Here is a 20,705-nt window from a genome sequence, read left to right on the forward strand (position 1 = left end):
TGTATGTTCATGGTATTTGTGCCACACATAATTTATCCATAAAATAAGAATTTTGCACGAGGAGAATATTGCTAGTCAAAACCCAAAAGTTTGGCCCCATCTTTATTCATCATATTTTGCTTCTTCAGTTTAACATTATTACTGGTTAATAGGTGCACCTGAAAATCAAGCTGTATTGTAGTAGCTGGTGCGTTATGTTAAATGAATCTTTTCTAGGGCAGCAAGTCTCTTTTTTTTTCCTAATGAAAAAGAATACCTCATCTTTTCCAATTTTCCTATCAAACACATCCACATCATCTCGAGACACTGCCAAATCCAGCTGCATCTATACTCGACTTCAATTATATGAAATTACACAACCTACTCTCAGGTCCTTTAGCTTCTCTTTTGCTGGGTGAGACACACGCACAGTGCATTTCCTGTGAAGTGCATGATTACAAACTATTCAGTACAAGCCTGTTTTAAGTAAACAGTAAATTAAATATTGTCAGTGCTTGTTCAGACATGGTTTTATGAAGGAAAAAGGACTTCTAGATTTGGTTTCATAAAACTCTAGATTTAAGAAAGGGACAGACATAAACTAGGCATCCTTCCTCCCTTTTAACTTTTCTTGGCTGGCCCAGTTGTTCAACAGCTGGTGCAAAACAGTATATTCAGATGTCCGTACAAGGAAAACTGGACTAGACAAAATGCTGAAGGTAGCAAAATTCCTGTTTTTTGCTCTTTATTTGAATGGAGAATTCTCAAAAACATTCTGTCACTGTCAGGTACAATGCTGCCTGAAAGACTGTTAAGAGCCTATCTGAGCAACATCCCTCTTTCAACCATGATGAATACAGTAAAAGTACCTCATTTTATTACAGTTCTGGCAATATTATTTTCTGCTATGCCAATCAGCCTGACTGCAGGAGTTCAGAAAGAGAGGAAATAGTTGCTTCCCTAAGGATTGACAGCTTTTGAGTATTTTGTGGTGTCTGCTACTCCAGTATTAGCATGGTCACTAGCATTTGGAGGCTTATAAAAAACAGAAGCTATGAATGTGCACTTGCAAAGTATCCTTTCATGTCTGCCAGTTAACTCATTTCCAAGAGACGGAAAAGCTCTTTTTTTTCCAAGTGGTCATATATTATTTCCATTTATTCCATAGACATTTCAAAGAGAAAAAGTATTGTACACAATTACTATTAAATACAGCAAGTACCCTTTTCTCTATTGTGTTTTCTTTCTCTTTCTTACAGGCAAGTATGGTGAGAAGTTCTGGCAAATAGTTAAAAAATTTATCCAAGTTATCACTGGTGTATTAAATGGCATATCATGTTTCTAGTTCCTCTCTCTGCTACTAGATTTTAAAGCAATTTTTAAAAATAAAATTAAAAAAAGAGGCAAAATATTTTTGACTGTTAAAACACAGATCCTTTGTAAACTAATAAAAAGATTAGTGAAAAAATGTTTGAAAAATACTTTCTTTGCAAATTAAGAATGCTGAGATCTATAGCAGACTGATTTGTTCTTTGAAAATGGATATGAGAGTTAACTCAGGAACACAGTATTAATAGATTTGTGTGAGTGCACATAAGGCCAATATATTCAATGATGTAATTTTTTTATGGTTTCATAAATAGTGCTATCACCAACATTTCAAAGAAATCTGAAAAAAACCCCTGAGTTCATATGTGGTAGCATAAATTTAGTGTATTTTATAGAACACAGTTACTCCAGATATAGCCTGCGGGTTGTGACTTTTCATAAAACCTAATGAATGTCTAGATATGTCAGCTGTTTCAACACAGATGCACTTTGCTGATCTGATGGAAACATTTTGAGCCCAGATCCAAAATATCAGTAGCTTTTAGTATCACAAATTAGTTTGGCTATTGGGTAAATAGGGATGTGGTTCTTGATAAAAAACAAGTAATTTTGTACATATGTTTTACAATAACTGCCTCTATAATGTCTGATGCTGAGGTTTCTTCTCTCTTTTTTTTTTCTTTTTTTTTTTTTTCCCCAGAGTTTTAAGTTGAATGTAGATAGCCACTCTGCTTTAAAAGAAGCAGTGGTAGAAGAAGGACGCCAACTTCTTGAGCTTATTGTATCTCACAAATCAGGTAAATCCTTCTGAAATATTGCAAGTCTTTATGTCTCCAGACTATTAAAGAATGAAGAAGCATTGCTGTAAATTACTGCATATATTCACTTCCTTATGTATTATTAATATTTACATTATCAGATTGACCTTCAAGATTTATAAATGTTTCATATACTGCATACAATGCAGTGATACTTATAAAATGAAATACTGCCTGCAAATAGTCTGTTCATTTTATTTTGGTCTTGGTGTTCAGCTGAGTTTCAATTGAAATCACATCACTGAAAACTTCACACTGACATATTCTTTGATATAGGTGCTATGGAAATAACATTAAGATAATGAATTAGTATTTCAAATATATATGTATGTATTTACATACTCTGCATGGGTAATTGCATTGGTAGAGCTTTATTTTACCACTTAAACTAATTCTTACATTGATTTAAATATATTTATGAGCACTAGATTAAAATTAAAAATACCTTTTTCTTTTGGTTAGGTATGTCTTTTTTTGCAGAGGCCTTAAATGTAGAGGAGGGAGACAGATGTACTGATTTCCCTTTATCCTTACCACCTCCTATATTTTTAGATGTTTGCGTGACTTGTCTGATAATAGGGTTTTAATCAGCATATACTGCTACGGAATGCCATCTTAATTTTGGCCCACTTAGCATGCTTTTCATCCAGGTCGAAGTTATTCTTTGGTCTATTGTTTTCTGATTTTCTTATATGTGTGCCTCTTGTTTCACAGATCAGACAGATCCGTGTAAAGGGAAGCTATAAGAAATTACTGACTTGTATGTATAGTTCTAAAAAGATAGCCATAGCAAAGAAGAGTAGTGCACGTCACCATAGACATAAAAATCAGTAATGTGTAAACTGCAGAAAATATTTAAAGGAGTTGGAGGCAAGAAAAATGTGTTTGGAAGAATACGAAATGTTTCAAGATAAAGACTAGATATTAAGAGGGGAAGATTACCAGTATTGCCTACTGCCAGGGAATGACAGTTTATGTGGAATTTTTCTCTTGAAACTGTCAGCTGAAGCATTATCAAAATTTACCATGATGGCTAAAAGAAATGTTTGACCCTATAGCACTGTTTTGCAGTATGAACAATAGTAATGCTTGGATTTATTGCTGAGAAAACACACTAAAATTCTTGTTGCATTTATTATTTTAAATATCCTGTTTATTATTTGAATAAAAGATAATATTTAAAGATGCTGTTGAGTTTACAGCTTTTACTTTTTACCCCTTCATTGTGGAGAAGGACTGAAGGACATGCTGCAGATGATTGGAAGTCAGTGGAAAGAACTACAGAAGCAAATCAAACGGCAACACAGCTGGATTCTTAGGGCTCTGGATATCATCAAAGCAGAAATACTGGCTACTGATGTGTCTGCAGAGAATGAGGAAGGGACTGGGAGCCCTAAGGTAAGTGGCTTGAAGTTTGCCTTATTTCCTCTTATTTCCTTCTTCTTTTGAACTAGGCACCACTGAAGTTTTCTTTCCACCCTAAGGCTTTTCATTTCTACTGGGTAAACTTTTTTTTTATAAACAAAATGAAATGCCTTACTCTGAAACAATAAAAAAAATCTTAGAACTTTCAAGTTTTCCAGGAAGACCTGTCTCATTTTGTGTAGAGGGGCATGAGGGGGAACATAAAACATTTAGTAAACAAAACATAAAGCATCTTTAACATGAATAATCAGAATGGTTTTAAATTGTTTTGTTGCAACTATAAATCACTATAATCAGTGCAATCACTCAGCTCTGACATCCATTAGCCGCTTGGTTACAGCAAATTAGCAAAGAAGAGAGAAAGTGATTCATTATCTCATTCCTGTTAATGACTATCAGATGCATTGCTTAATTAGGAGATGGCCATTGTAGTGGGAAGAAGGTCATATGCCTTTTCACAAATCTTTTTGCTCGAAGATGTCCATAATAGTGCTTGTGTTGAATACAAGTACTTTAAGAATAAGGTATTGACACCTGTCATAATTTTGTGGATATTAATTCTTAAAGAAGGATATAGTACTTACCAGTTGCCAAACATTATTTTTAAGAGCATTTTAAATACAGACCATGCTTTTCCAAATTGGTGCAAGCAGTGTAGGGATGCTACACACAACAGAAACTTGTGGCTTAGGGTCCATGACCTTTCACTACCACCAGTAGTAAGCAGAGGTGTTTCTTAAGCAGAGAATATGCAGCAGAGCAATCAAAAACCTCAACATCGTGACACACATCAGGCTGAAATGCAAGGAAAAATTCACAATTCTTGTTTCTAGGAATAACAGAGATGGTTGTGCTGAGTAGATTTTCTGATTCTGATGCTGGACAATTCTTAGCATGGATATTCAGTGCTTCCTAGAGTGTAGTTTGTAGAGTAACTCTTGGCTAGGATTACATGAAAAGTTCTGGTGTTTTCTTACTATAATTCTACATAGCAAGAATGATCTTAGAGATGATGGAGGAAGAGCCAAGGACAACAATGAAATAAAACTACAGGAAAACGCATATTTGCAAGAGACATAATTTGAACTGATATCTCTCATCGCTTGTGTGATGGAAAATGATCCTGGGCCATATAGCTCTTCCTTTAGGAATTAGGTGGTGGAGTAACACTCGATTTCATAATTAGGTCTGTTAAAGTAAACAGACTAGCTCAAAGATTATTTTTTTACCCTGCCGGTAATATGATTCAATGTCTCCAAACAGCTTGACTCATCCATGGCCAAAAGTTTAACTGTTTGATCAAAATTATCATGTAAAAAGTATTCTAAAATCCAGCTTGATTTTTCTGTGAAAATTATGGAATCCCTAGCTTGGAATAATTGTATTCAAATATTTGCTTAAAAGGAGAGAAATGGAGACAGGGCAGTTGCAGTAAATTTTTCATATAGATGAGTGGTAGCTCCTTGCCTCATGCTTTTTATTATAGAGGTAGGAACCCGAACCAAAGCCTTTTTTTTTTTTTTTGGTACCTACAGTTAAATTAAAAAAAAAAAGTAGACAAAAATTGATGAAACTGAAAATATTTTCAGGTTATTTAATTAATTAAATCACATCCCTATATGATTCTTCTAAGTATGGGCAATAGTGCGGTCAAACACCATCTACTTCTTCATGCTGAAAGATTAACTAAAATTAAAATACAGTCAGTAATATAAATGTAGATTTCAGTTTGCATTTGTTACAAAACCAAAAGGAACTTGAGAAATATAATAAAAAATCTAAAAATTATACCTAGAGGTTATTTTTATTTTTACCTTTTTTGAGAAATGACAGGAACAGTGTTGGTGTTAGAAATCTGTAAAGAAATAGGGAAAGGAGGAATTTCAAAGACCCTAGGAAACTTTTCCCTTAAGAATTTTTAAAACATGTTTTCTTAACACTATGGCATTTTTTATAAGAGCAATAAAGAGTGGGATGGAAAGAGGGATGTCCTGTACTCTAGAAATACATTGTCAGTATTTGTATTCAAGAATTCAGATTTTACTTAGGAAATTTTTCTTTTTATTGTATGTAAGTTTCATAGCTGTTTATAGTGATTGCTTTTAAGGATTGATTTTAAACATTTCTGGTGCTTAAGCTCCTCTGAGGTACTACGGTTTCTGTAAGACCTTAAAAAACCAGTGAGATCTCTTTAAGTATTTACTACAACTGTTATTCCATCATTTTTATAAATAAAGAATTGATGACTGTATTCAGTTTAAATTGAAGGATATAAAGTTTTGTCTTCTTACTCCATTGAAAAGTACTTTTAAAAATGAATGTCAAAATTGCCATGATGCATTCCAACAAGTACCGATCTAACATGAGTAGTACACGACATACTATACACTTGACTTTCCTTCAGAACCTTGAGACACTTAGCTATAGTACATATTTTCTCTTGATGAAAATAGTAAGTAATATTCAAAAATATCTGGAAATAGGAGGAATGTTTTCATATATCTTGCATTTTTTCACCTTTTGAAAATGTTTGAGGCCACTCGTTTTGTAAGTGATCTCTTTAATTTAGTCACTTCTCCATCAGGAAAGGCCTACTGGAACAGTATTACTTTCAACAAGCAGTAAAGAGTGGTATTGAAAAACAACATGATGTATTTTCTTATCTAGTGGCTATGAGTGTAACTTCCCCAATATTACTCTGATCTATTTAAATCATAATTTGGTGGAAAAATTCATGGCTTTCTGAAGAGCTTGCAAGTTAATTCTGTAACTGATGTCCTCTAAAAGCATACAAATCTTAATAGCAATTACCCATTGTAGACATTCTCCTTCACTGAACATTATATGGAATAGTATTCTTAGGGTCAGTTGTAAGTTCTGCTCCCAACATGCATTTGTAAAGTTAGTTCATTACTATAATTTTTGGACCTGGATTTTTTTGTTCTGCATGTAAATTTTTTAATTAAATTTTGGGATTTTTTTTTATAACAGTTCAGAGTACAACATCAGAACCTAAAGGCTGGTAGGTTAAAAGAATAGTGGTGAACTCTGCAAATATATATGTAGTCTGTACTTCTGGACAATTTTCTTTCCAAAATAATTGCTTTATTACTGAAAACCGTCTCTAATTTTCCATTCCAGATTCAGAGAAACAAGCAGGAAACTACCTAAGACATTGGGGCTAATGCTTAGAACATTGAAATTTGACTTAGTTGTCTCAGGTAAAAAAAGCACTCTTAGGAAGAACGTGTTAACTCTATAGTGGGGTAAATCATAGAAACAGTAAGGATTTGAAGAGTTTTAGAGGAAGAGATAAAAACACTTTTAATAAACTAAACCTGAAAATTACAGAAATAGTAGATGGCTCAGTGTTTGAAGTGGTTAAACAAACCTTTTCATAAAGGGAAAAAGAAAACCCGTGTCATTTCCTCTTGATAGATAATTAAACATCCCACACTTATGGGATCATTTCCCACTCAGTTGCACATAATTTTACAGTTTTTATAACCATTCTAAACAAACAGTCTTCAGTACACAGAAAAGTGATTTTCATTTAAAAAGTGAAAACTTGGTGAAGCTGTTTAATATCTACCACAATTTGGGATTCTGGGAATGCTCCTTTAAAGATGGTTTTATAGTGACACTGGTCTCAGACTTGGTGGGTGGACTAAATATTACAGTTCAGAACAATTACATCCTGCGAGTATGAGAATGACTTCGTGAAATGGGCAACAAGACAGAGCAAAGTTTAGAGAATGGTAGCAATCCTTTCTTTTTTACTTCAGACTTGTAACTTGTCCTGGCCATCCAGTCATACTGCTATGGCTACAACATTTAGATCAATACTTTTATATAAAAAGTATATACGAATAAAATGTTTTGGCATCTTTATGATTAGTGCAGAGAAATATCATATTTTGAGTAGATAATTTTCTTTCAGTGTGTTTTAGCAATTCTGTATTTTTAATCTGCAGACATGACTATAATGCATGGGCAGTAATATTAAAAGCAACATACCAGTATTTTTTTTGCAATGCCTTTCATTATTTAAAAACAGGCCAAGTTTATTACTGGGAAAGTTTTAAATATTATAACAGATAACAGAGAGCATGATTTCAGAATCTAGTGGTTTTACTTCCATAACCACTTTAAAAACTGTGTTTTTTGGTGTCCAATATATGCAAGTGGAGTATTGTATATATTATTGTAGTGATTAGTGCTTTGAAGTTGTCAAATAGCACATGTAACTGGCCTTCATTCTCCTTCACTTGGTTGTTTCTAATGAAAGGGCAGGAATAGCATATGCTAGAAGGGTCATTTTGCTTGGGTTGCTGCAGTTTCTTAAGTTGCACGGGACTTGTAAAACTTCACATCTCAAACTGAATTTATTTATTTACCTTACAGTCCCTCTTTCTCTATTTTCCACATTCACAAACTCAGGATCAGACTCATGTATTCAACTTTGTGTCTCATGTTCTTAATACTGGGGAATAAAATGTCAAGTAAATAGCCATCACTTCATCAGTAAAAATCTGAAAAAATAATAAAATGGAAATCAGACTTTTGTCTCTGACATTGTACAGGCATATGGAAAGGGCCTTTCATCTGGTGATACACATGCCATTCTGGTCTATTGTTATCTCATGGCTTAATCAAGTCTTTTCTTGGAAAAGAAAGGTACAAGAAAAGTTGTTATTTTTTCCTCTAATGTGTCCATAATGAGCCACGTTCCCATACAAACGGAAAAGAGTTTTATGTCATGAATGCAACACCTCATAGATGAGACATTAAACTGAAGATCTAACCACATTTACCCAGTCTTACTTCCAGTATTAGTAATTACCATCTGCCACCTTAATTCTTTGCAGTTTCAACTGAATGTATTAGTTTCTTCTGTTCAGAACAACTGGATAGTCTCAGGTGCAGTTTAATAGTTACTACCTTTCACTGGTAAATAAAATACCTTACAATACCTTACAGCATATTTCTTTGCTGAAAAGTATTACAAAGTATTATGAAAAGTATTAGGAAGTCTGTAGTTCACCATTCACTACTTCAAAGGATGGTAATAGGGAAGTGATTTCCTGCAATTAGAACAGAAGGTTCTGCCATGTTGCCATTGAGGCATAGTCTTAAATTGTTGAATATTTAAAATGCTATCCATACGTAAATACTATTATTGTGCCTAACAGTTGAACAGTTCAAAATCATTCATGTGACATTTCAATCATGAATCTTTGGGAACTTCAGAAGTCTAGAGTAAAAATACTGTGATCTCAGTCTTAGTACAAATGATGCTGTTAATTCTGCCACACTAGGAAAAAATGAATTACAGTTATTATTTTCCTAGGCTTTAGGTACTTTAGTATGTGGTGTTTCAGTATTGATCTGTCAGCTTCTATAGTGGGGATTTGGACCATGTATGAGTTGGTCAAATGGATAAAAAAGGTAGTGGTTTTTATAAAATCCTTCTGTAAATCTGTAGATGAAATTTTGGTTTTGTAATAAGCCTGTCTTTTAGTGCTTTTGCTGGAGGATGTGAAACCTGACTGAATTCTTTTGATATTAATTGTTATCCAAATATAGGATTAAAAACATCCTTTGAGAATTTCCAAGCTAGTCAAAACAAGCTAAGTTGATAAAACTATGAAGAGAATCTAAAAAAAGAAGCAAGAGGGAGGAAATTTTGTGTCTGTAAATGCAGCTAGACATTTCAAGTTCCTCCATTTGCTAGTTTTTAATACCTTGCTTTATAACTTATGTAATTTTAATGTTATGGGCATCATCTAGAATGTGCACAGACTTAGCCAACATCATAAACAAAAAAGTATCTTCAGGAAAGATTTGAGAGATTAAACCATAATTTTGCACACCATTTTAGAGTGAATGAATAATAGGAAACAGAAATATGATTTGGACTAAGTTTAGTAGCAGAAGCTAGCACTGGTAAAAGGAGAGCCTGAATATGAAAAATTGAATGGGACTGACTTATAGTGAATCTTACTTAAAGAAACAAGAAATAGAGAAAAAGGGGATCTACTGAAGTGTATAAAAGGTGTGATTGTGTCAACTGAGCAGAAAAGCTTTGTTGACAGTACTGTACCAGACTCTTGAGAATTAGTTGAAAAATTTTGTGTAATAATTTTAATATAGATAGAAAGAAAACATAGAATTTTAGTACTTTTCAGTACCTTTCTGATACAGGGGTTTTTATTGACAAAACCAGTACCTTGACAAGAAAGTGCCTCTCTTTATCATACTTTGAAGCAAAATTTTCTTCAGCTAAGCAGAAACTTTCAAAAACCCAGGCAAACCCAAAGTAATCACCTAATATTTTATGTACAGAATGTTTCCTTTAAGTTTCTAAGTGTATGCAATCTTAAGTTGATACATTGCATACAGAATAATATTCATAAAACCACCAAGATTCTTCTGTCCTGTATTTTGTATCTATCCTTCAGTAAAGGAATTAAAATACTTTAACCAGGCTAGTCATTTTGGGGTGATTTTAAGTTTCCAAGCTCATAAAATTTGAATTTTTGCATCATTACACCAAGGCCTTTTCCAAAACACAGGCATAAGCAAATTGAGCCTTAAAGCCTTCCCTTGGTCAGCTCTTTTACAAGGGCTTTCTCCCCAACACACTCTGAGAGAAGGAGGTGTCAAAACTATTGTTCCTTTTCCAGAGGAAGAACATTACAGTCCATCTGGCTGTTTGTAAGGATTTACACAGCTGAGGTCTTCCAGGAAAGGCTGTAAATCAAATTATGTCCTTCTCTTGTGCCCCTGTGAGTCTGTTGTGAATCGTGGTGGTGGTTGGCTGCTCCACAGGGAAAGAGGATATGTGGTTCTTCCCCACTGCCTTCCTCTCCAATGGCTGGAAATCCACAGCCTGTGTTCCTGTGGCCACTCGGGATGAACCTAACCCACCCATTGTTTTGAGGGTAAATGTTGCAATAGTAACTACTGGCTAAAGTGCAGGATTATGCAGATGTGCTTGTAAATGGATTGGTAATACTTGACCATTGCTTTTGGAAGTAATTTGCAGTTGACTGAAGATTTTAGATGCTACATATCTGGGAGAGCTCTATTTTGAAAATGTTTCTTTTGTTCAAACAGTCGTAGTTTTTTCCAGGATGATATAGTTGGCTTCTACACAGTAGATTCACTGCTGCTTACCGGAAGCTTTTTCTCCTGAGTATATGAACTGTATGGCTTTTAGTGGGCAGGAGGAATGATTTTGTGTTTAATTCAGAATCTCCCTTCACAGCAAAAGGAATGAAGCTAGGCAGCCAGTGTTTGGAGTACAATAAAACAAATGAACAATAGCTCCATCCTAAACATCTTCTTTCAGGTTACATGACCCCTGGTAAAAAGTTCTCTATATCACAAGTTAACCAAATATTTTGCTAGTTTTTCAAGATATGATGCCCCTGAAGTCCTTAAGCAAACCTGGGTCCCATTTTAGATCACAGAGACTGTTTCCTCATATATACATCAACCTCCTTGCATATTTGCTGCAAATTCTGTATTACAGTATTGTTTTCATAGTATCTAAAATAATTCTAATAATCTTTATAAGCCAAATTTCTAAAACAGTAACAGAGCTCCTCATTTTTTTCTAGTGAATGTCAAAATAATCACCTTATCTGTGATTTATTGAACTCACTACCAAATATAAAATTTGGAGTGTCATGCTTTAAAAGTCATATTTTTTGCAGCTAAATTGTATGTACTATTAAGCACAATATTCAGTCCTGTTATAAAACACAGGTGCATTTTTTACCAGCATATCATAAAATTTACTGCAAATATATCAAAAGTCATATTCTAATTGAAGATGTGATCAAGGACTCCAAGGTATCTGTGGTACTTATAATATCTTCCCATTTTCACACCTTGATGATTCTAGATTCTGTATATTGATTACTTTTGGCAACTATATGCTCTTTAACAGCCATCACTGTTAGTAGAAACAGTTATGCTTACATAGTTAGCAAAGAAATTACGATTTTTTTACTTCAGGAGTTCACTTTGAAAGATGTTTTAAATCTAAATCACTCCACTGAGAACAAGTGCAGACTGAAAACTTGATGAGAACAGATATTTAAACTGGCATATGCTCAAGGGGCAAATTTTATCATAATGCTATTTGAATCTTTGAACATTTTTATCTGAAACTCTAAAAGTGTGTTAGACTGTTGTAACTTCACATGCATAAACAGACCAACTCTGGCAAGTTTTATTTAGGCACAAATCCCATTTGGATTTGGCCTGTATTTGAAAAAAAAACCCTCAAGGGTATTTGAGCATATATTCATAAATTTATCTTAAGTGACATAAACTAAATATTAACCACGCAAAGCCTTGATTTTCTATTTTGCTAGTATCTGTCCATTCTACTCTCTCTGCACAATCATTGAATTTTTGATCTTTTATTTTCAATAGAACATATTTTCAGCAGTGAATGTTGGTGGAAAGTTTTGCTTATTCGTGTCCACCCATTGTTTCACAAGTTTCTCAGATTTCCAGAGAAATCCACATTAAGTAACTTTTAGTAGCATGCACACACAAATATACACAGATTTATTTTACTGAAACTCAACATCTGCCGTTCTAAAGCAGAAATTTCTAGGGTAGCCTGTCTGAGCTATTACTTGGCTCCTTTTCTATGTGGGCTCAGAATCCCATGTGCTCATTCAAGATTTTAGAGCCACAGCAGAAACAGAAATTTTTTTTTTTTTGAGTTTGAGTTCAGAAGTTGATGGAACACGCTAAAATAAATTAATAAATAAGCAAGTGAAAAGAAGGAATCCTAGCTGACTGAAAATGTCTTGGTGTACCAAATTCATGGTTGGATTTATAGATAGTGATCACTAACAAAGCTCCCTCTCCCTCCCTACCGTCTGTTGCTCTTCAAAACAATTAAGGATTTCACCAGGATCACAAGTGAAATATAGAACAGGAGTGTGTGGGGAGACACTTCTCACAGGGCTTGCTGCTGGGTCAGGCTCAGACAGCAGTGTAGGGGGACTGAAAGCTGGCACTCCATGGACATTGTAACTGACTTGCTGACAGAAGTGGTAATGGTCAGCTCAAATGGTAAACCTCGAATGTACCTTCTACCCCTGTGTTGTTTAGCAGTCATCCTAATGATAAATATTTTTGATTTTTCAGATGATGTGGTGTAAGATTGAGGCATTGGACTTACAAGGTTATTATCTTCTGCTTTCATGACTAGTCTATTTTGGTTTTTATAGTTCTAGGAGTAGCAATGTAATATCACCTGTTTACTTCTGGTAGTGCAGGATTCAGTGGAGTAAATGCTACTTACCTGCTGTACTGAGATGCTTTTTTTTTTTTTTGGTGCCAAATTGCTCCACTGTGTTTTGCTTTTTTAAAAAAATCATGTTTGAAAAGCTAATTTTTCCTTTTTGTTATAGTCTTCTAAGAATCCTGTACTTTAAAAATGACAGCTCAATATGGATGCTATTGCCAATTGTCGTTACTAAAGGTTGTTGCTTCTGTTAATAGCATTCTAACTTTGTCATTTTATTAAACTTGTATTACTGGTCCGAAAACAAAAATTGCTGCTTTATTCCATTAAAGAGTGACTGGCATGGCACTCCTCTGATCTTTAAAAAGAAATTTTACTTTCATTGTATTTATGCAGTAAATTAAGTGTTCCTATCTGCAGAATAAACTAACTTCTTATAAATATTACTGTGTTTAATTATCAGCCAGGTATTTGAGTTTCTGCTGTTATGGTTGATGTCTGAGAATGATTAAATGTGTAATAGAGAACAAAAGAAACATTGATGTGAACAAAGATACTATAAGATAAAGGTAAATTTAATCTTCTGCATGTTTTTATTCTTTTTAAATTCTTTTAATTACTTTTATATTCAGCATGATTTGGTGGCATTTCCTTTTTTTTTTTTTTCAATTCACTTTTTATTTTAGTCTTTTGGAACATCTTCTAGCAATGATTTAACCTGTAGTATCATTTAGTTCTAGTCTCATCTGTATACTTAAAGCAGCTGTTCTTCACTAGGGTGGTCACAAAAGGGAAATCAGATAAAACAATGTTTGAAGGAAAAATCTACTTGGACAACCTGCATTTTAAAACTGACTTATTCTTAAATGTCTTGTGGCACAGTATACTTGACTACACTTAAACTTTAAATTCAAAGTGATGTTACAGATTTTGCTAGTTTTTAAGCCAGTCTATTAGAAGGCAACAGCGTACAATGCTGAGTGTTGTATGACCTTCTTTATGTGTAGCTACATTATGAAAAAAACCCCAACATTTTCACTAGGTCATTTGGTGAAATATAGGCTAAAATACTAAAAGACTGCAAGATGCTTATTGCCATCTTACACGTTTGTATTTCAGGTCTAGTTACTTGTGGGTTATATTTTTTTTGCCCCTTTTTTTTTTAGTATTTTATCTGCATTTTTAATTAAGCCTTTCTTAAAGTACCTCAGATGCCATTACCATTTCATGATAATTATATTTACCCAAGGTAGTGTAACCGATATGGGAGATACAATGGGGACTGCATCACATTTAGAAATTTAGACTTGTTCCTTAAACACTCGGAAGTAACTGCAACAAAAATATGTGTGATAGTAGTGTACTTTGCCATATCCCATGGGCAGCTGTAAATGTTAATGACAGTTAACCTAAGATGGCTTTAAATGTAAAATGGGTTTTCTGACCAGGAGACAGGTGGTATGCCATATTCTTTTATAATCACCCCATAGCACGCTTTATGAACCATCACCACACCAGAGAGAAAGAATAGCTCATCTGGGCATGTACACTTCATTTCTTTTTCCTATTTTTCCTCTTTACAGTCATGTTATAGAAACGAGACAGGCATTTAGCACAGAATGCCTTAATCCTTGGTTTATGAGCCCTAAGAAAATCACAAGTATGGTCAATGCTGACAATCCACATCATCCCTTATGAAATGGAGAAAAATGTTGAGAAAAGAGATAGAAAATTGCAAAGGAAAAAAGTTCAGATCTGTTGAAGAGCTCAGCACCATGTATTCTGAAATACTATGACTTAAAGCTATGACATGCAACAGAAGTTTAGAATAGTGCATTTATGGCTGCTTACGTTTGAGGACAGTCATTTCAGTTTGGAAGAAGGGGGCAAGAGGAAGGTGGCTGTGATCAGGTCAGCTTGTCCTTTCTGTCATTGCTGTTGGTTTGGCAAATTTTCCTGGAGACTGCAAGGGTATTAAGTAAATGTATTAACTTGTACAGGCTGCCCTTCCTATATTAGATTTGAAGTCCAAGCAGTTCGGAGCACTGTAGAGTAACCAAATACTACTAGAACTGCAAAACATAAAGATAGATGCAAGAAAATGGGATCATTTTGTCTTTTACAAATTCTGCATGTAGTAAGATGAAATAGCCCTGAATTAAGGAATAGACATATGTGCCTAGTTTTTTCCAAATATGACAATTAATGGGTTAGTTTGCAAATCTGTTTTTTTTTTCCTTATTAAGTAGTCAGCAACAATAAGGTTTAAAAGTTACTTTCACACTTTTCTAACGTAAAAAATGTTTCTAAACGTTGGACAAGAAATATATTAAGGAAATAAACAGAATATATTTAAGTTCATCTTTTTGCTAGTTCATTTATTTGGGCATTGATTCTTACTCTTCAGTAGAGATGCTGCACAAGCATCCATATTTATTGCAGAGGACTTCTTCCTGACGTGTATTGAGGCAAAGACTTCTGTTTGCAAAGTATCAGCTAATTAAAATAAATCTAAAATTGAACATGAAAAATGTTGATTTCCAATTCAGTGAATTCTGGCAATATTATAATAAGTTTGGTTTTAATTCCTGAAAAACATATTAAAGTTAACTTTTCTCCCATTTACGTAATGCGTATAAGTAAACTTCCTTCCTACTGTGAGACAGTTTCATTTATTGTTATTTGTAAACAGCTTAGTAAAGATGCAGAGTGGATTGGTCTAGAAACTCCTTGAATAGTTTCTTTTGAAATAACACTACATACGTTAAGCTCAATTACACATCCAAACAGCCACAACACACTTTTGGTAATTTATTCATTGATTTAACATAGTACCCAGAAGAGTCATGCCTGCTGTCAATTTTGTAATATATTATGTTTTAAATATACTCATGCTCACCCATGCACGCCATTAAGGTGTGCATAAACCTGTGTTTTTCTCTCTTGACAGCTATAAATGTTTGTTATTATTACACAAAACATATGTTCATGTTGTTTTTGTCTAAATTATTCTATCTGGGGCTATAAAGTTTTAATGTTATTAGTTGCCCTTAGAATTTTAATGTTTCACTGCTGTAACCTTCTTAGGATTTCTCTGCAATTAAATAGAAACTATTTCACTACAGCCTGGAAGAACAATATATTTTATACAAATAAAAAAATCCTTCTTGCTGCATTTTCTTCCAGTGTAGTAAACTGTCTAGTTGACAAGCTTCTATATACAGCAGTCCTACCTATAGTATTTTCCAGAACTGAATAGACTATTATACTTTCCTACAGTCTTCTCATTAATAAAAAAACCTAGCTTAACTCATTTAAGATAGAAGGTAAGTCATAAGGAGTTTGCTATGAAAGCCCTCTCCCTGTTGCTCTCTGTTGTCTGCTTACTCAGAAAAGTATCTCCATTACAGAGGAACCTCAAGCAATGTAACAGATAAACTATGAAAAAAGCTGAGGCTTTAGGAGATGGAGTATTAATGCAGAAAAATCATTTGAAGACATTTCTCCTGTGTTGTCTTCTAAATAGCAGCATTGTTGGCAATAGGAGAATGTATTGCTTCCCTCCACCTTTTAATTTTCAAAGCCTCTTTCTAAGGAAAGAGAGCAGATGGAAATTCATCCAGGACATTAAAAGATATTTACTGCTTTTAAATGAGCTAAGGACTCATTTAGGACATTCTCTTCCATATATTGGATTAAGGCATTATATGGACTTTTTTTGTGTGTTTTGTGCCAAAATACCCTGTCACAGAGGAAGTAATGTACAACAGTGCCATGCAGATTTTAAGTATCTGACATTTTTTATCTTGTTTCTAAGTATAGCACGCTGGTATTTCTACTAGATTCATCAGGTTTTGTTCTACAATCTGACCATAGCACACTTCATGTGAAGAGGTACAAGAGTTATCAGAACATTCAAAAATGATTAGAATATTGCTCTCTTAAATTGATTAGGCAAGATTTCTTTTAGGAAAAAAAGAATAATGTATTTCTAACTGAATTTGTGCAAAATGCTTGAGATACTTCAACCTGAGAATTTGAATTGGAAGGTGTTTCAAGAATCTTATATTAAAAACTTGAAATCAAAGTAACCTCCCTGACATCTTAAAGAGAGAGATAAAAAAAAGACATAGTTAATGACATTAGTAACTATTTTTGATTGGTATTTTTGAAATACAGCATATGCAAGATTCATAATGCTTTTTGAAAAAAAGTAATTTTTACGGAAAAAGAAACTGAGGCAGAGAGGGGGAAGAGCCTTCCCCAAAGGCACGGGGTGAATCGTCAGGCCACCTAGAATTAGAATTCAGAAGTCTTCCAGACTTGTGTTGAGCTCACTGAACCAGTAATGCTCACACTTCTACAGTAATAAAGATCCTTTAACATTTAATGCTTCCAAGACTGCCAAAAAGATTTCTTTCTTTATGAAAATTAATTCTGTCTGCCCAAATTTAATTTGTCTCCCCCCTTGGTCTTCTTTATTTGTTCTTTCACTCACTTTTTCCTTTGACATCCATTATGCTCCTGAATCTTTCTGTCTCTTTATAATTCATTTTTCTTTTCCTCCTTTTTTCACATGCTGTTAGAGAACTGTGCCTTTTCATCCCCAACAATATTTCTCTTTTTGTTCCTCATTATACCTAGGTATCTCAAACTTGCCCTCAGGACTGCTCTGTCTTACAAGGCCACAGTTGTTGCTCACAAGCAGTGTTTCATAGTACCCTAATTTTCAAGATTTTAATTATATCTGAAGCTTTGCCAATTATATGGTGAACTTCTGCATTGGAAAGAATAAGACCACAGCCTTCTATCCTCAGAACTGAAAAGCCTGCGATAGAAGAAAATGTACCATTTGTTGAAGAATAGAGATAACAGGGAAAAAGCAGTGTGTCAAGGTACTTGGTTAAACAATAATCTCTTACAGAGCACTCATTACTGCTAAATAATTGACTGTGTTGGGAGAAAGGTTTCTATGTGAAGAGAGGTTCAAGAAGGTCAGTTATCTAGTGGTAATGACCGTAGCGGTCATTAAAGGGTATTAATGCTATTAAGAACAAAACTTTAACTTTTTATTGAAGTTTTTATTTAAATTATATTAACTTTGATTCAACTTTTAATTGAGGTGCAACCATCCAAATTCTATAGTCAGGAACCAAGAAGTAATGAACATAAAATTACATGTTCTTCTGATAGGCTGATGGGTCTTTAATATATTATAATTTCAGAAGTCTCTACAGAGCAGTTATTAGTATAAAACTATTCAGAGGTATTCTATTAGAATTAGGATTGGATGGCTGATCCAGGAAAAAATCCCAGCTTGACCCATAGCAAATGCAGAGAGTATATTAGAGAGTATATTTTCTGAGTTAAAAAGAACTTCTTTTCATAAATGTAGTTGCATTTGATCTCAAAACACTTGCTAAGTTAAAGCAAAAATCCTCTGATGCCTAAAATGATCTGCCTTATAAGCCTGATACACAGAGGGAGCAGCGCTGATTTCATTCTGAACTGAGTTTATAGTTCCATACTAAGTTCAGTACTTGTCATATAGAGAATCTCATGCTGAAAGTAAGTAGGGACTGTATTACTGTTGTCCTTCCAGCCACTATCAGAATCAGAGTTAGGGTATTGGAAGGGCTCCCAGAAACCTGAAACATGAGCTACTAGGTGGAAGGACTGAGTTAATACTGAGTAGCTCTCCTGCTCCAACTTTCTGTGTTGTCATTTTCTCTAGGACATTTCAGGAATAGGCTGCTAAGGAAGTCTAAAGTGCTGAGGCACTGGAGGAAATATGAGACTGTTGAATAAACTCTTAGGAGACCAGAGGAGCATCACGTCATGCCACCTTCTAGTTTTCTTGCAACAGAATTTTTTGTCCTTGTGTTTCTAACCTGAGGGCACAGTAACATGTAAAATAACAGCAATAAAATCAACATGCTGCCAGAACAAAATGCTAAACACTGTTTCATTCACACGGAGGAATGATGAGCAAAAAATAGGGCCAATATATGATAGGAGTTAATCACATTGCCAAGGGCATGTCTGGGCAGGTGCTAAGAGACTTTGGTAGGAAAGAAACAGCATAGCATACAGAGGATTGCAAGCTGAACAGAATGCTCCATGCTGTCATGGCAACTTTTCAAGGTACAATTTGAAAGCCAAAAGCTATATTGTGTTTATGAAAAACTGTGACATTAAAAGAGATCTAGTAGTCCTATAAAGTTGCAGGGAAAAAATCTCAGGGTAAGCTATTTGTAACAAAGGAGAATATGCTATCGATTGCTGCTTTTATATTAATGCATCAAATAAAAACATTGATATCAATCTATTTATTTATTGCATTATCATCTGAAAGGGTTTTTTGCAATGAGTAAAACTCAGTTACTTGTACTATTAGTGCCAATTGATCTTACTACAAAAATATATGTTCTGTGTTTTGGAAATGTTCTGGGTGTTTCCAAAACCTCCAGGACAATGTTCAACTTTCATTTCTATTGTTTGTTATATATTTCCATAGTTTCATTGTGTGGAGTTATGCACCATTCTATGAAAGCATCTTCTGCTCCTAAAATCTTTCAGACTCATAATTATGGACTTGAGGAATAGTTTGTATTAAATTGGTCAGCTGCCATTTTCTTGCAGGGAAATTTGCTATAAGAACTGATAATGGCTTTTTTCCTCAAAAAAAAAAAAAGGTAAACTGCTTTACATTTTTGGTAGGAAGCCAGGTTTGTGTCATTTAGACATGTCACATCATTATGAAAGCATCATTCATCATAACACAGTATAACAATGTGATTTGCTGAGCTGCTGACTCCTCTTGAAAAATTGTGAAGTGGTGTGTGCATATTTCCATGCAAAGAACTATTTCAGTATTATAGAGCATTTTCCTGGGGCTGCCTGGTCTAATGTATTACCCTTGTAACTGGGAGAAGATAGATTCTAAAAAGTGATGTGCAAGTTTTTGTAGTTCTTCATAGGTATATGACATTTTCAAAAAATCATAGAACAAAGTACTAATCAGCATTCCATAAGGTCAATGCACAAAAAGTTAAAAATCATCTGAACTGTTTCTGCTGTGTGTTTTCTGAAAATCAGCCAGTAATGGGTATTCTGTAGCATCCAAAACAATTTATTCCTCTGCTCAGCAAACTTGAAAGCTTTTTTGTACTCTCTTCCCTAAATTTACCTTAGAGCACATTATGCACAGTTGTTCTTGTCCTATGCCCAGACACAGAGGATCTTTACTTTGTCCTGTGTAGCAAGCTTTAACGGACTTGAAGATCACATCAATTTGCTCTTCTATTTCACGTTGCATGGGCTTGTCCTGTCAAACTATAAACATGGTGTAAAACTAATAATAAACGAAAGTCAAGATAACTTCCATGGTAAACACAAACAAACAAAAGAAGTCTCTAGAGTCTAGGTTCATTTAATCCTTTACTCTTACAAACTTCTATTTTCTTCTTCAGTAGATGAGACTTTCTGGGCAACCTCTTTATGAGGACAAAGTTTCTTTTCATTTGTTAACTATGTAGAAATATTCCTTGATTGTACTAGGAATGAGCTCCTGCACTTAACTTGCTAGTAAACAACTGTTTACTCAAGGAGCTGTACATTTTATCCTGTACTCCTTTTGTTGCTACTTTAAATTCTTTTTAGCGTGTACCTTTTCCTGGACCTTATGTTCTATAGTAAACATGCATGTTTAGAAAAATATGTTTAAAAAATATAAGCTAAGCCAATTGTTCTTAGATTTTTACTATGTCTTGACTAAGCCCAGTGTCATTAGCAGTTCTAACAGCTTTAGGGTGTTCCTCAGTTTTCCTTTTAAGAAGACCTTAATAAAAGACAAATAGATGAGTAGCTGGGGAGGT

The 20,705-nt window shown here is 34.2% G+C and overlaps 1 protein-coding gene across 14 annotated transcripts in view; it reads left to right on the forward strand.

Annotated features, from left to right (window-relative positions):
- AKAP6 (A-kinase anchoring protein 6) overlaps window positions 1–20,705 on the forward strand; it is a 276,515-nt gene that overhangs the window by 131,518 nt on the left and 124,292 nt on the right. For 13 of the 14 annotated variants that reach the window (XM_032692214.1, XM_032692213.1, XM_032692216.1 and 10 more), the window contains 2 exons: window positions 2,009–2,105; window positions 3,358–3,524. In XM_032692214.1, the coding sequence (XP_032548105.1) occupies window positions 2,009–2,105; window positions 3,358–3,524 (264 nt within the window). The remainder of the gene's footprint in view (window positions 1–2,008; window positions 2,106–3,357; window positions 3,525–20,705) is intronic. The other variant, XM_032692223.1, reaches the window with a different exon arrangement.

This window comes from Chiroxiphia lanceolata, chromosome 6 (genome assembly GCF_009829145.1).
Source record: "Chiroxiphia lanceolata isolate bChiLan1 chromosome 6, bChiLan1.pri, whole genome shotgun sequence".
Classification (NCBI taxonomy): Eukaryota; Metazoa; Chordata; class Aves; order Passeriformes; family Pipridae; genus Chiroxiphia; species Chiroxiphia lanceolata.